The following is a 15,050-nucleotide window of genomic DNA, read 5'->3' as shown; positions in this document are numbered from 1 at the left end:
TTCCCACGGTTTCTTGCTCTGCACAGCAAAACCAATTTCCACTACCCTGCTACAACTGTCCAAACCAGTCCAAAATTCTGCTCTGCTCCACCCAAAAACCTGCACAAAAGATGCCAAAGATTTCACAAATTTGTCCATACAAGAACCTGCATTAGAAAGCCATGAATCATATACCAAATGTGTTCAAATTTGATCCCAAATTCCCCCCAAAAATTCAACTCATTCACCTATAAGAAGGCTACTCGGCACAAGCAAAGGGGGGAAGAAAATTGCTTTGAAACGCTGCCAAAATCATCCAAAACTTCCTCCAAATCTCATCAAAAAAAAAACCTTTATACATTCAACTTCTGTAAACCTGTACAAATCAATACATCACCATGTTCGTGACCTCCACCTCCATGAGCCTGTAAAACGTCAACAATCGTTTGACGCATACTAGCAGCAAACCACCATTCAGATTCAATACTCACCATACAAACAAAAACAAACTCGCCTTCTTCATCATTAATCTGCATAATCCCAAACTTTCATAACATCCATCAGTGCTCACTTTCAAACTTCAACCATCACCAAAACACCATCATTCTGCATCTTAGAAATCTCGTTTCAATCTTCATCATCATCCGCAAACATTCAATAACCAAACTTCACTTCATCGCAACAAATACATAACCGAACCTTCAAGCCTCCATCACCAAACGTAGCTGAATTTACATCATCCCATACCGAACCGAGTCAAGCTTCACCAAACTCTTCAGTGATCAACATTAGCAACATCGCAGCTTCTCAACGGCCACACCATTCATCAATAATGATCAAGAAGCCGAGTGGAAGCAGAAGCTGAGCAAAACATAAAGAGTACCTGGGGATTTCGTCACTCCGATAACTTTCGGATTGGTAACTATATCTTATTTTGCATTCATGTTTGACTGAATCTGTATGTTGCCTTGTCATCTTGTTATATGAATATCTTTAAATTGTTGTGGTTGTTTGAATCTGAGCTTGTGAGATGAGAGTTTATTTCTATTCTTGTCACGATTTTGTATGGTGTGAGTGTCGTAACATGGAAGCACAGAGAGTTTGAATCTAATAAGTGAGGGAGAGAACTTATTTGTTGTTGTTCGGTGATTAGAGGAGGAATGAGGTTTGTATGTTTGAGAGCTTTGTTTGCTCTGTTTAGAGAGAAAGTGTTGAGAACAGAGAGGAGCACGAGAGAGTGGAGGAGGCGGATTGGTCCCTCCTTCTCTAGGGTTTGTTTGTTTGTTGTGTGTTTGGTTTGGGCTTGGAGCAAGCAGCCCACCAAATTTCTTTGTTTATTCCTCCCTATTGCCTGCCAGCACCCCCAACTGGAGGAATTTACTATTTTATTTGGGCCTGCTATCATAAGCCCAGCGCCCCATTCTGATCCACCAAATTTTTTTTTTTATTTATCATTTTTACAATAGAACATTCATAGGCCTCATAACCTTCATTCATGCCCTTCTGGCCCAATAACCTTTTTTTTAAGTCTTGTTTTCTCTATGCTGTCTTCACATATACAAAAATGAAAAATAGTTTTTTTTTAATTAATTAGAGTTTAGAGTTTTCTTTACATAAAAAATTATTAAAAAATATCTTTGTTTCTATTCTATCAAAATATTTAAAAGGACCAAAAATATTTTCTTCTTTAGATATATGTTTGGGATTTTATCCAAGATGTTTCAAAACGATACAAAAATATCTTTTTACTCGAATCGAGTTTTGAGTTTTCAAATGGAAAGAAGGGTTTGTACGTACCTATACAAATTGTTCTTAAACATTTAGGCGATGGCCGTTAAGCCTTTGTTTAGATGTTTAGACTCCATTAAAGACTCTTTCAAACTCGATTTAATTCACCTTTTTTTTACAAAAAATGCTTTCTTTTAACATTCAGATCATTTTATCTATAATGGAAAGAAGAGTTTGTACGTACTTGTACAATTTGTTCTTTAAACATTTAGGCGATGGCCGTTAAGCCTTTGTTTGGATGTTTAAACTCCATTAAAGACTTTATAAAAATCAATTCAACAAACACTCTTCCAAGTATCTTAAGCGATGGCCGTTAAGCTTTTGTTTAAATACTTGGATCCAATTAAATGTCTTTCAACTCATCAAATCATCTTCATCACCTACGAGGGGGTTGTACGTACTTGTACAATTTTCTCTTTCGAGCATTTAGACGATGGCCGTTAAGCCTTTGTTTAAATGTTTGACTTCTTCTAACAAACAAACTTTCAATTCATTTACACCCTTTTACATTCTAAAACACTTTTTTTCATAAAACGAGACACTTATTCAATTTCAATACGAACATACTTCCACATGTGAAGATCTAACATCTTCCACACGAATGCGATGATGGCCAAAATCATGTCTTATCTTGATTTAGTTATCCATTCTTGTAGTGATATCATATCCATGTGCGCGTAGTATTTCCATTTGAAAGCGATCGAGTACCTCTCGCTAAAATCAATCAACCAAAACATTTCGTAGTTTTAGCCCGAACTACGATTGCTCTGACTTTCCCATTGCACTAGGGAATACGTAGGCACAAGATACAAACGTCTTGGCGAGCACAATAATAAAAAATCTTTTTTTGTTTCTTTCTTTTTTCCAACCTAATAAATAACGCAAATAGATAATAAGCTAACAATTGATCACAAGATTAACTAAATGGGTCCCATCGAGTACGATGGAAGTGAGGGGTGCTAACACCTTCCCCTTGCTTAACCGACTCCCGAACCCTAATTTGGTTGCGATGACCATCTTATCCGTTTTCTTTTCCTTTGTGGGTTTTATCGATATTTTCCCTTTCCTTTTGGAATAAATAAAGTTCGGTGGCGACTCTGTTGTACTTCGAACGCGTGGAAACGCGTCGAGTCACATTTTTACCGCTACAGGCATAAATTTAGTGAAGCCGGGTTGAGTAGACATTGTTTAATTGATGTTGTTCAACACAACTATTTGTTTCTTAACAGTTGATTATCATAGCAATCAATGATGAAATAATGAAGAAATGAGAACCATTGTCATAGGACCGAATGACTTCATCATGACCAGCTGGCACAACGATAACATTCATCTAGAACTCTTTAACGAGATTAGTGTATATGGGGCCATGTAGAATGTGAAAGTAATCATTTAACCTTTATTTGTTAATAAATTTCCTTAGTTCAAAATGATCGAAATTATTAAAATCAACAAACTTTTCATTGATAACAAACAAAATATTATTTCTATTTTTTGAATAAAAAATACTTTGAAACAAGGAAACAAAATATATAGAGTTTGAAATATAGAGTTTGAAATGAGACTTTGAAAATATAAAAAGATTTTGAAACAAGGTTTGAAGACACAAAGAGTTGGAAATGAGACGTTTAAATAGCTCAAAAGCCTCATTGAAAATCCAAAAGAGACGTTATGACTTATATATAGATGATCATTACTATTCTAGTCATATGATTCCAATGAATTGGCGCCAATTTTTAATTAGTTTTTAAAACAACATATTACCTCGAATTTTCACATAACTGAGGGGAAAACAAAATGGAATCTCTCTTTACAACATATTACCACGAATTTTCAATAACCGAGGGAAAAAACAAAAGCAGAACCTCTCTTTTTATTATATTTTTTATTTGTAAATGAAATGATTTAACTCATCGGTTTTCATAATAACCGAGGGATAAGATAGTCATATTTTACTATAAAACACTCCTTAAATAGATTTTACCTTAATCCTAACGCGTACGCACCATTCTTTGGGATAGATGCTTATCATTTTAAGAAGCTTGAAAAAGTACTCTATGATGGATTGCAAGTGCAGAAAAATATTTTATAGTGGTTGGAACATATATCTCCTTTAGAAGTTGGATGCATTTACTCCATATAACATTTTTCAATGTTAGGAATAGATAAATCCTCACAGCTAAGAAGTTGGATTTGTTGCAATATTGTGTTTTAATATTCTGTGTAAATAATGTAACTATAAAAAAAAAATTCACCTCAGTTTTCCTAAAACCCGAGGGGATAATTTAACGTTAAAATTGAGGATATTGATCACTGTCCTTAATCAAATCTCCGTCGTCCATTTCATGACTATCAACGTTCAAGTCACTATCATTAGTGATCTGCGTGAAACATAAATAACTTCCATTATAAAAGCATTCCGAGTATTAAAAATTGATAATGAAACATTATGAAGCGCTTGAAAATCTCCTCTACTTTAAGGTTTGCAAGAGTGTTTGCCATGAAGAATTTTCTATGATGGATTGCAAGGGCAGAAAATTATTTGCGTTTAAGGTTTGTGTTCTTAAATATTTATTTGAGCAGAAAATCATTTATTTATCTGACCCTTTTTTGTCTAACTCTTTTTATGCATCCATCATTTGATCATTCACATAATTATATGATTTGGAGATCTAAAATCTATATCTTGGAGAAATTAATTGATTTTATATGTAAACAATATAATATTCTAGGTAAACAATATTGTTTGTAAGCAAATTATTTTATTAATTTTCTGTGTAAACAATGTAATATATAAGTTATAAGTGAAAATTGAATGTACTAAACTTCAAAGAATAAGAAATTTATAAATGATAAAACTCTTACTAATTTATTCTCCTTCAATTTTGTAATATATACAAATTGTTTTGAAATTTTCACGCATATTAAAAAAATAATTATTGTATAAAAAAATTATAGAAAAACTTTTAAAATTGTCGAAAAATAAATTTATATAATTAAAAAAATTGAAAAATAAATATTTAAAGATATAATAAAAAAATATTATCAATTACTTATTAAAAGTGTAAAAAAAATATATTTAAATACAAATTATTTTCTGAAAAAATAATTATTGTATAAATATAAAAAGTTATAAAAAAATTTATAAAATTGTCGAAAAATAAATTTATATAATTGAAAAAAAAATGTGAAAAATAAATATTTAAAAATATAATAAAAAATATTATCAATTACTTATTAAAATTGTAAAAAAAAAATTATATTTAAATACAAATTATTTTCTGAAACGATTTATAGCATATCATAAAATAAATTAAAACAACGATCATAAATAATTGTTGCCCACTTCACATGACATTTGAACTGAAATTACAAACAATCACTACCACCACCTCAACCACCGCCATGGTTGCCGGAAAACGCCAAACGAAGAACAAACCCGATGACCAAAACCGGAACAACAATCTCTTTGCATTAATCTCCGATGTCACAACCACCGCACAATCCTTCCTCTCACAAAACGACCTCACTCTCCTCCCTTCCCAATCTCTCCTCCTCGATTCCCTAATCTCATCAACTTCCCATTCTCTCTCTACCCTCCTCAAACCCCCACACCCACTTTCTCTCTCCTCACCCCAACCACAAACCTCCTGGTTCCGCCGTTTCATTTCCTCCACCTCCATCTCCGACTCACGCTGGCTCGACGCTTTCCGCATGTCGAACCCCTCTTTCTTCCACCTCCTCGATCTCCTCTCCCCTTCCATCACCTCTTCGTTCCCACAAATTTCCCCTGACTGTGCCCTAGCCGCCGCCGTTTTCAGATTAGCTCACGGCGCCGGCTACACTTCCGTTGCGCGACGGTTCGGAATTTCTCCGGCTGACGCTTGCCGTGCTTTTTTCACTGTCTGTAAAGCGGTTAACGATAATTTGGGGAATTTGTTCGAGCTACGCACTGATTCAAATAGGGTTGTGGAGGGTTTTGGGTTTAACACGATTCCCAATTGTTTTGGTGTTCTGGGTTTGGTTGGTTTTGGAATTGAAGATGAAATTTCGGGTAAAAATGAGTTTTTGATGGTTCAAGCATTGGTTGATGCTGAAGGGAGATTCTTAGATGTTTCTTCTGGGTGGCCGAATTCAATGAAACCCGAAACAATTTTGCGAGAAAGTAAGCTTTTTCATGATATCGAGGAATCACGCGAATTGTTACAAGGATCATCTTATAAGCTAAGTGATGGAAGTTTGATTCCTCAGTATATTTTGGGAGATTCATGTTTTCCACTTTTGCCTTGGCTTTTAACACCTTATAATAGAGTGAATGAAGAAGATAGTCTTAGTTCAGCTGAAAATGCATTCAATTGTGCTCATAGTCGTGCAATGGGGATGTTTGAGGATGCTTTTGGGAGGCTTCGAACTCGGTGGCAGCTTCTATCGGATTCGAGGAAGTGGAAAAGAGACTGTGTTGAGTATTTGCCGTTTGTTATTGTTACTGGTTGTTTGTTGCATAATTTTCTTATTAAATGTAATGATCCTTTGCTGAGAGATAAAGGTGTGAGTGGTGTGGAAAAGGAAGGGGATTTTGTTGCTTCTGTGGGAGTTGTAGATGAGAGTGCAGTGAGGATAAGGGATGCACTTGCTTTGCATTTGAGTAGAGGGAGCATCAAAAGATGAATGCTTAGGTTAGAGATGATCTATGTATTGCAAATGAAACAATGTATGGTTATTAAGTTTGAATTTGATGCCTTTTTGTATATAGCATAATGTCATGTTCTAGGTTCTTGTTGGTTACTAGTATCATTTAAACATGAATTCAATTGTGAAAAACAGATTTGAGAATGCTCTGAAGTTGCAAAGAATATGTAGTTAAACTTTCTATAACTAATCTAATCATTGTAGGTTAAACCTTATATTACAAGCATTAACACTATAGTAAGATAACCAAATACAAACAAAAGACCAATAGAAGCAAAAGAATCAGTATGTACAAGTTGTCAATTATCGAGACACGACGACTTGAATCTGTGCATTTCCGAGCGGACAGAAGCTATATCGTCATGGTTTAAAACTGTCATTGCAAATCTACATTACTACAGGATTGAACCTTCTACATGTTCCTCTAACTTGATGCTGCATATGATGCATATCTCACCCTTCTTTTAGTTTCTGAGAGGTGAAAGTGGATGCTCTGCTCATTAACATTTACTAGCTAAACACTGCAACCAACATGATAGCATACCCCCAATGCCATAACCCGATAAACTCTCTTCTCTTCTTTGTACAACTCGAATAAACTCGTTTGAGCTTAAGATCCCATCACGGTTGGCATCAAACACATGAAATATTATGTCAACCACATTATCTGTAATATCTATGCCACAAACCTGCATGAACATTACATGATATCGTAATAATGTTATTCATGAATTAAAAAATGATCGGTAGATTACCGCTGTAAAATTATATTTAGGTCTAATAGGTAAGTATTAGTACTTGAGATGCTGCTCTTTGAAAATCATTTTTTGCCAGCACTCCATTAACTTTTCCATAACTGAATATGGCCAGAGAGAAGGCCTGCAACTTCTTGCGCAATTCTGCGAAAGCTTTGAACTCCTCGAACGTAATTCTTTTGTCTCTTATGTGTGGCTTGTTGTCTAATTCGTCGACTCTATCCAGCAGTTTGTTTATGTGATTGATATCTGCAGATGCAACCAAGGACAGTGCGAAATCTTTGGCTGAAATGGTTCCTCTTTTTTTGTGATCATAATGTGAAAACTCTAATTGCAAGATCTGCAAATTAATTCATGGTTAATGCAGAGTAATATATGTTGCGATGCAAGATCACGAGGTTGAGAGGCTTGCACACCTCATCATGTAGTTCTCTTAAGAATTGAACAAACTTGTCATGTTGCAGGCAGTTCATTCCGTCTTTGCCAAAAAAATGCTCCAAGAGACCGCCGTTTTCTACTGAAATTTTAACGCCGAGGCGTCGTCCGTCTCTGTGGTTAGCCCCTTGTCTGTTTTGTGATCGCATCAAGGTCATAACTTTCTTGAATTCTTCCCTATCTATTTCTCTGTTGACAACACAACGCACAAAGCTCAATGTAATGTAGGTCATAAACATAGCTTATGATATTATTGAAAGGAAATGAGAGGATTCCTACCCGTTATTGTCGATATCAAACATTTTAAACGCGACCGAAAAGCTGGATTCTGGTATACTGAGAAGAGTAACAAAAAATATGTACCTAGTATCAAAAAACAAGTTTTTCTTATCAAAAGTACAAATAAATTAAGCTCTGAATCTGAAATAATGCTACTCATATTTCTCATCACAGATTCTTCAAGCAAATAAAAGAGACAACAAATACTCACTCTGGAAAAGAAATTAGTCCATCATTATTCGTGTCAAAGAGCATAAAGAATTTAGAAGGATCACATTGCAACGCGCCGGGAATTTGCTCCCCTCTTAAAAAACCCTCTCTAACACGGCTCGATTCAGAAGGAGGAAAGACAGGAACAACAGCACGCATCAAATCTGCAGGTGTCATAAAAATCTCACCACCAGCGGTTCGAATTGACGCAAAATACTCGTATACCTGAAATCAAACAATGTGTCAGATAATGAAACATTCAAGACTAACATTTTCCCGGTTTTAAGTAAATCGTTTAAACGCTGCCAAGATTATTACCTTTTCTGGTGGACTTTGCAAGCGAATCCGTTTTTCATAATTGAAAAACACTCTTCTCCTAAAACCATCTGCACCAAAACAAAAACACATAAACCATAAGTGTTTGCAACAAATCATATATAACAAGAGATTGAAAATATTCGAACATGAATGAAAGAAAAACAAGAGTTACCATTGAAGAGGAACTTAGATTTATTTCCATAGTTTGGTTCAAACTGATCCTCACTAGCATAATCGGAGAAAGAATGCAAAGAGTTATTATTATCATTAGCACCAGAAGAAGATAAAGAGGACCAATACCAAAAACCTAATGTAGACCCAACAACCGCAACTCCAGAAGTTATTGATCTAAGAAAATACTCAAAATCTCCATCATTTCTGGATCCACCAAAAGAGCTCAATGTAGAAGACGAAGACGATGACGTGGTGCGTTGTGATTGGCTACACAACGGCCTAATGTTATGCCTTAAAGACTGTTGGAATCTTCTGCCCCAAGAAAACATGCTAAGATTGAGTTTGGCTTCAAAAAACTAAAACATGGAACCAAAACATACGTAGATAAAAAACATGTAAAATGTTCCTAGTTAAGGTTGAAGGTTGAAATTTGAGGTTGTAAAGAGAAGAAAACGTTTGAGAGGGAACAATGGTGATTAATCATAATGTACAAACGGATTAAACGGAAAATGTATGGATTTTAACATCTTACTCAGATTGTAACTTACCAAATTTGTTTGTGGTTCTAAAAATTATAATTATAACTATCAATTATTTTTGGAGTAATTTTAGCTATGAGTTTCATCATGTTTCATTCATAATCAATGTAGGTTAGTATGTTACTATAATTAATTCTTATTAGTTTTTCTAAAATATGTTTTGTCAAAATAAATGTTTTATGTTCTTAGATAATGAAAATTAAAGTATGGCCATTTTGAAATTTTAATTTGTTAGAGTTTTTATTAATTTATATTTATGAGTATTCAAAGGTAGTGGAAAATGCAGATGTATTTAAACAAGTACAATAAATATGTACTTGGTAAGTAGAGGAGCTACTAGTATTGTTTTTTTTATTATTTTTTTTTTCAGTTTTAAGTCAATTACCTAAAAATTCAATTCGCCATTAATATTTCACGTGGTATCAGTTGGATTCGCCCATGTTTATACCTATTTCTCTGTCAACTCCAGTGCAGCTAAGGTGCATAATTTTGATACTTAAAGTTTGAACTGTTGCTACAGCTTTGAAGGAAATAAAAGTAGATAACTTTTAGGTGAATCAAAGGGTAATAATAGTATTTCACGTTGGTGCATTTTTTGCACTTTTGAAAAAAAATTATTTCCAGAATTTTGGCGCATATACATATAGTACACCATACTTATTACTTAAACATATTATAAGATCACAAACATATAGTAATACACATTTAATCATGTTCGTATGTAAAAACAACTAATCACATGAAATGGTTAAGATGAAAAATATCAAAATCAATGTATGAAACCACAAGTCATGTTTTACAGGCAAAACTTGAAAACATTTGTGAATAATATATCATTCTCTTCTAAGATCTTTAATTCTCTTCTTATTTTATAAAATTGTTGTTTGATTAGAGGTTTTGTGAAAATATTTGCCTGTTGACTAAGAGTTTCAACAAAAGTAATTTCAACACTCCTTTTTAGTACATGGTTCCTTAAGAGGTGGTGTTTGATGTCTATGTGTTTTGTCCTACGATGTGAGTGAATGTTTAGTCAAATTTATGGCACTTGTGTTTTCACAACTTAGAGGAATGCATCTCAAATTTAAGCCATAATCACACAGTTGTTGTTTTAACCAAAATACTTGTGCACAACAACTTTATGTAACTATGTAATTTGTTTCTGCAGTGCTTAGGAAAACACATGCCTTTTTTTTGCAAGACCATGATACTAATGCATTTCTTAAAATATGACATGTTTCGGTTGTGTTTTTCTATCAATTTTAGATCCTACATAGTCGGGATCTGAATAACTAACTAAATCATATAAACTGTCTTTAGGGTACCATAACCGGCCTACATTGATGTTCCTTTAAGATATTTCATGATTATTTTTATAGAAAATAGATGTGATTCTTTAGGGCATGATTGATATCTAGCACACAAACACACATTAAACATGATATCAAGTTTATTATAAGTAAGATAAAGTAAGGATCTAGTCATACCTCGATACTTCGTTATGTCAATGGGTGTTCCTGATTCATCTTGATCAACATATATATGTGCTTGAGCTTATAAGAGTGGAAATTACTTTGCAGTTATCTATGTCAAATCTCTTAAACGTTCTTTGTAATATTTTGATTGATTTATGAGTATGTCATTCTTTGTTTATTTGATTTACAACCCAAAAAAGTAATTTAATTTCCCTATCATGGACATCTCAAAATATCCTTGCATCATATTTAAGAACTCTTCCCATAAGATTTCATTTGTGGAGAAAAAGTTTATGTCATCAACATAGATTTGTATTAATAAAGTATGATCATCAATCTTCTTCATAAATAATGTTGTGTCCACCTTTTCTTTTTCGAAACCTTTTTCACAAAGAAAGTTGTTTAGTCTACCATATCAATCCCTTGGTGCTTGCTTCAAATCATGGAGGGATTTCTTTAATTTAAACACATAAAAGGGATTCTTGAGATCTTCAAAACCTGGAGGTTGACTTACATATACTTCTTCATGTATGTGTCCATTTAAGAAGGAACTTTTAACATCCATCTGATATAACTGAAAAATTTAAAAAACATGTATATGCCAACAATAATCTAATAGCCTTTAATCTTGGTATAGGGACTTGATTGTAGCCTTGTGCTACTTATCTACCATTATTTCTTATAATGATGTCATTTTTATCTAGTTGATTTTTAAAGATCCATTTTGTTCCAATAATGTGTTTATAGGGACTAAATCTCAAACTTTATTTCTTTCAATTTGATTTAGTTCCTCTTGCATAACTAGAAACTATTGTTCATCTTCTAATGCATCTTTAAATTTAGAAGTTTCTATTTATGAAACAAAAGTCATGTTTAAGAAAGTATCTTTAAGATTCAGTCTAGTAGATACTCTCTTGTTTATGTCTTCAATGATGTTATCAATTTAATGAACGCGATGAGTCATCCATTCTTGAGGTAGATCGTTATGAATTTTCTCTTGGTGTGCTACTTCATTTTCAAGTTGCATCTTATCTTGTTCATTGTGTTCATCATTGTTGTTGATGTCATTTGGTGCATCATCTTCATCAATATGAGCAACTTTATCCTCCAAGGAGGGGTTTGTTTCATCAAAAGATGCATGAATAATTCTTCGATAGTGAGGGTTCGCTTATTGAAATTTCTATAAGCCTTACTAGCACTAATACAAAAAATACCTTTTTAGTAAAGGTTGTTAAGTCAGTTCACCCACCACTTGACTTAAGAAGTAAAGCGGTGGCAATTCCATAAATATTTGTAACTTAGTTAGGTCAGGTGCATTTAAAACTGACTTAACAAATATTAAATTAAAAAAATATATAATTCACATTAAATTTCTTAAGTCACACTAACTGACTTAAGAAGTCAATTTATTAAGTCAGGTGTCACCGTTGTTTCCTTTTTCAGCAATCCAGAAAGTACATCTACACATAAAATAAACAAGGAGAGAGAGGGTCCCTTTAGCGAGGGCTCTTCTTAGGATAGAATTTTCTCCTAGGTTTTTCGTTAAAAAGAACTTGGTACAACACTAAAGAAATGCATCTTCTGATAAGTTTCACCATTCTCACAGGGAAACCCATCGCTTTCACCATTCCTTCCATGAAATCTTATTCCACTCTGTTGTACGCTTTCAACATATCCATCTTGAGAGCCATAACCTTTATTTACCTTTCTTCTTCTTCTTTATGCAGCGAAGGCATTCCATCACAATTAGGGCATTATGTGTGATTAATCTCCCTTTAAAAAACACACTTTATTTTTTATCATAGAGCTCTGGCAGAATTTTACCTTATTAGTTATTGTCTTGGTAATCAAATTTATGAAAACATTGCACAAAATAATAGGCCTGAACTCTTTTGGGGACTATGGGTTCTTATACTTTAGGATCAACACAATACACGTTTGGTTCAGCTCCGATGGTTCGTGTTTGTCGTTTAGAATATCTAACACCATCTTTATGACCTCACTGCCCATACTATGCCAATATCTTTGGAAGAATAAACTTGGGAGTCCATCCAGTCCTGGATCCTTTAAGGGATGCATATGGAGAAAAGCTTCATCTACTTCTTGCTCCGAGAAATTTTCTTCACACCATTCCTTATGTGTTGCGTTAAGCTTTCCTTTGACCACCTCACAAGTACTCTAGATATTTGTAGGAGAAGAGGAGGAGAATAGCTCTGAAACACAACCATTTATCGCCATAATCCTTCTGAAGTTGTTAGACCAGATGCCACATTTTTCTTTTGTTCTGTTCTTTATGGAAGCCATAGATTCTGGAGAAAACCCAAAGGTGGACTTATTCATCATCTATGATAGACCCACTAATGTGGTTAAGGGAAAAAGAGCATATTGTAACTCTTGTGTTATCATTCCACATCAGAGATCAGTACCTCCTGGCCTACCCTCTCTTTGCCTAAATCATTGTAGCCCACAATAAAGTTTTGATCAAAACCATACTTATTTTTGATAGCAGGCATCTCTTGGTCTTTTGTATGAGTTTCCATCCAAAAGATTAGGTTGGAATTTTCCAAACGAGTGAGCCTTTGTAAGGCTCGAACTGCACGGGTATTTCTTAACCCCTATAGTACTAGCTTAACAACTTCATTGGTTTAGACGGTGTTGGTCATCCAACACCACCTCTAAATTTTGAGATTTAACTTCCTTCTGCTCCTGACCTTGTTTCCTTTTCTTAATATAACTTTCCGGCTCTTCTGGTGATCCCTCAATAATCATCACATCATCCAATTGTCTCTTTCCTTTTTCAAACACCACGATCTTCAATTTATCTCTAGTTTCCCTCTTCTATGATATCTGCCAACTCCATTTCTTCCCTTTGGTCTTTCCTTGATTTTCTGCTGAGCCCTCTACATTATCGTTACTAGTGACAGCCACCACACCCAAGGATTCAACCACTATTTCAATTTCTAACTCATTTTCCTTCGAAACCACTTTTCGCGTTTTCTGTTCTCCTTCATGCTTCCTTATTTTTTCTTGCAGCTGCACTACTTCACTCTCCCCTCATTCCTCTCTCTCCTTAGTTTCAAATTTGCTTTGACTTGAATACACGTTGAAAAGGCTTTTGCTGCATGTGCCTGAATTGGAATAGAACATGTTTTTGTTAAGATTTTGAGGTTCCACCCAATTCTTTAGTCTCAAAGCTCCCACTATAGTATTTGTGAAGGCATGCGCGTTGAAAGTGTTTTGGTCCAGTGTTTCCTAGCTAGAGCTCTTTGGAAAATTTCTTCGCCACTAATTTCCTTTATTGCCGCCATAACCCCCTTCTTCTTCCTTCGTTAGTGGAATGTTTTTCCATTTCTCCATACTTGAAACTTATAAATAGTGAGAGTGAAAAGATAACTTGGATTGGATGAAATTAACAAAACAAAAACAAACTGCAAAAACCCTAAGAATTAAGGTGAGAGGAAACAACGAAGGTGTGGGAAGAAACCAAGAAAAATGGAGGGAACTACCATAAACCCTAAGGAAAATGGGGAACAAGATAAGTTTTTAGAGAGAGAGAGAGAAGGGAGAAGAAGAGTGTGCCTTCTCACTAGAAACACGTGGAACTTGGTCTGAATCCTACACCACTTCTAATACAATAAAAAGTATAACAACTATAACAATTTTTTATATATGCGAAACATATCACGTTTAATTTAAAATCTTGGAAAAACATTAGTGAAACATTTATTCTTAACTCAAATATTTAGTATTTTTAGTTTTAATTGAAATTTTTTTGGAAATTTTTTTTATTGTTTATATATAACCGATTTTGGTAATTTTCAAAAAATTTAGAATTTGTTTTTCAAAATACCAAAAAATAACAAAATATAAATTCTAACAAGAATAAAAAAAATTTAAATACAATTCTTTAGGTGTATTTTTTACTATTTTCTAAGGAGAATATGACAAATAATTTTAAATATTGTTTAATGGGAAAAATAGGGAAAAAATTGTATATATATATATATATATATATATATATATATATATATATATATATATATATATATATATATATATATATATATAATGAAATTATATTCTTCTCATAGTTTTATTACAAATAATAAAAATCACATCTAAAAGTAGTTTTCTCTAAAATAAAATTGTGTTCATGAAAAAATTGTAGGGGTTTGAATTGCACATGTTGTAGCGCAAGTTAGAAAAAAACTCAACATATCCTAAGTCTATTGAAATGACCTTGATGTCTATGTCTTGATATAGTAGTTTTATATTTTATTACACATTTACACTACACCCATCTTATTTTATCTCATCAATTCTGACTTTACTTCCTAGACGAATTGAGTTAATTCATTGAACCACAATAACAAACACCAACATGGGAAACTTGACATAAAAGTTAATTATGT

The 15,050-nt window shown here is 33.6% G+C and overlaps 2 protein-coding genes across 2 annotated transcripts; one reads left to right on the top strand and one right to left on the bottom strand.

Annotated features, from left to right (window-relative positions):
• The first annotated feature begins 5,089 nt into the window (after positions 1-5,089).
• LOC131633013 (protein ALP1-like) lies at positions 5,090-6,517 on the top strand. Its single transcript, XM_058903718.1, has one exon. The coding sequence runs from the start codon at positions 5,119-5,121 to the stop codon at positions 6,433-6,435; it is 1,317 nt and encodes a 438-aa protein (XP_058759701.1). The 5' UTR covers positions 5,090-5,118; the 3' UTR covers positions 6,436-6,517.
• A 105-nt stretch (positions 6,518-6,622) lies between these two features.
• On the bottom strand, positions 6,623-9,089 carry LOC131633002 (calcium uptake protein, mitochondrial-like). The gene is made up of 7 exons (XM_058903707.1): positions 8,626-9,089; positions 8,454-8,521; positions 8,137-8,360; positions 7,926-8,009; positions 7,628-7,835; positions 7,255-7,551; positions 6,623-7,145 (listed from the first exon to the last, which is right to left on the bottom strand). The coding sequence occupies exons 1-7, from the start codon at positions 8,954-8,956 to the stop codon at positions 6,957-6,959; spliced, it is 1,401 nt and encodes a 466-aa protein (XP_058759690.1). The 5' UTR covers positions 8,957-9,089; the 3' UTR covers positions 6,623-6,956.
• Between the last annotated feature and the right edge of the window lie 5,961 nt (positions 9,090-15,050).

This window comes from Vicia villosa, linkage group LG1 (assembly GCF_029867415.1).
Source record: "Vicia villosa cultivar HV-30 ecotype Madison, WI linkage group LG1, Vvil1.0, whole genome shotgun sequence".
NCBI classification, from domain to species: domain Eukaryota; kingdom Viridiplantae; phylum Streptophyta; class Magnoliopsida; order Fabales; family Fabaceae; genus Vicia; species Vicia villosa.
This window is presented reverse-complemented; position numbering and strand designations above follow the sequence as displayed.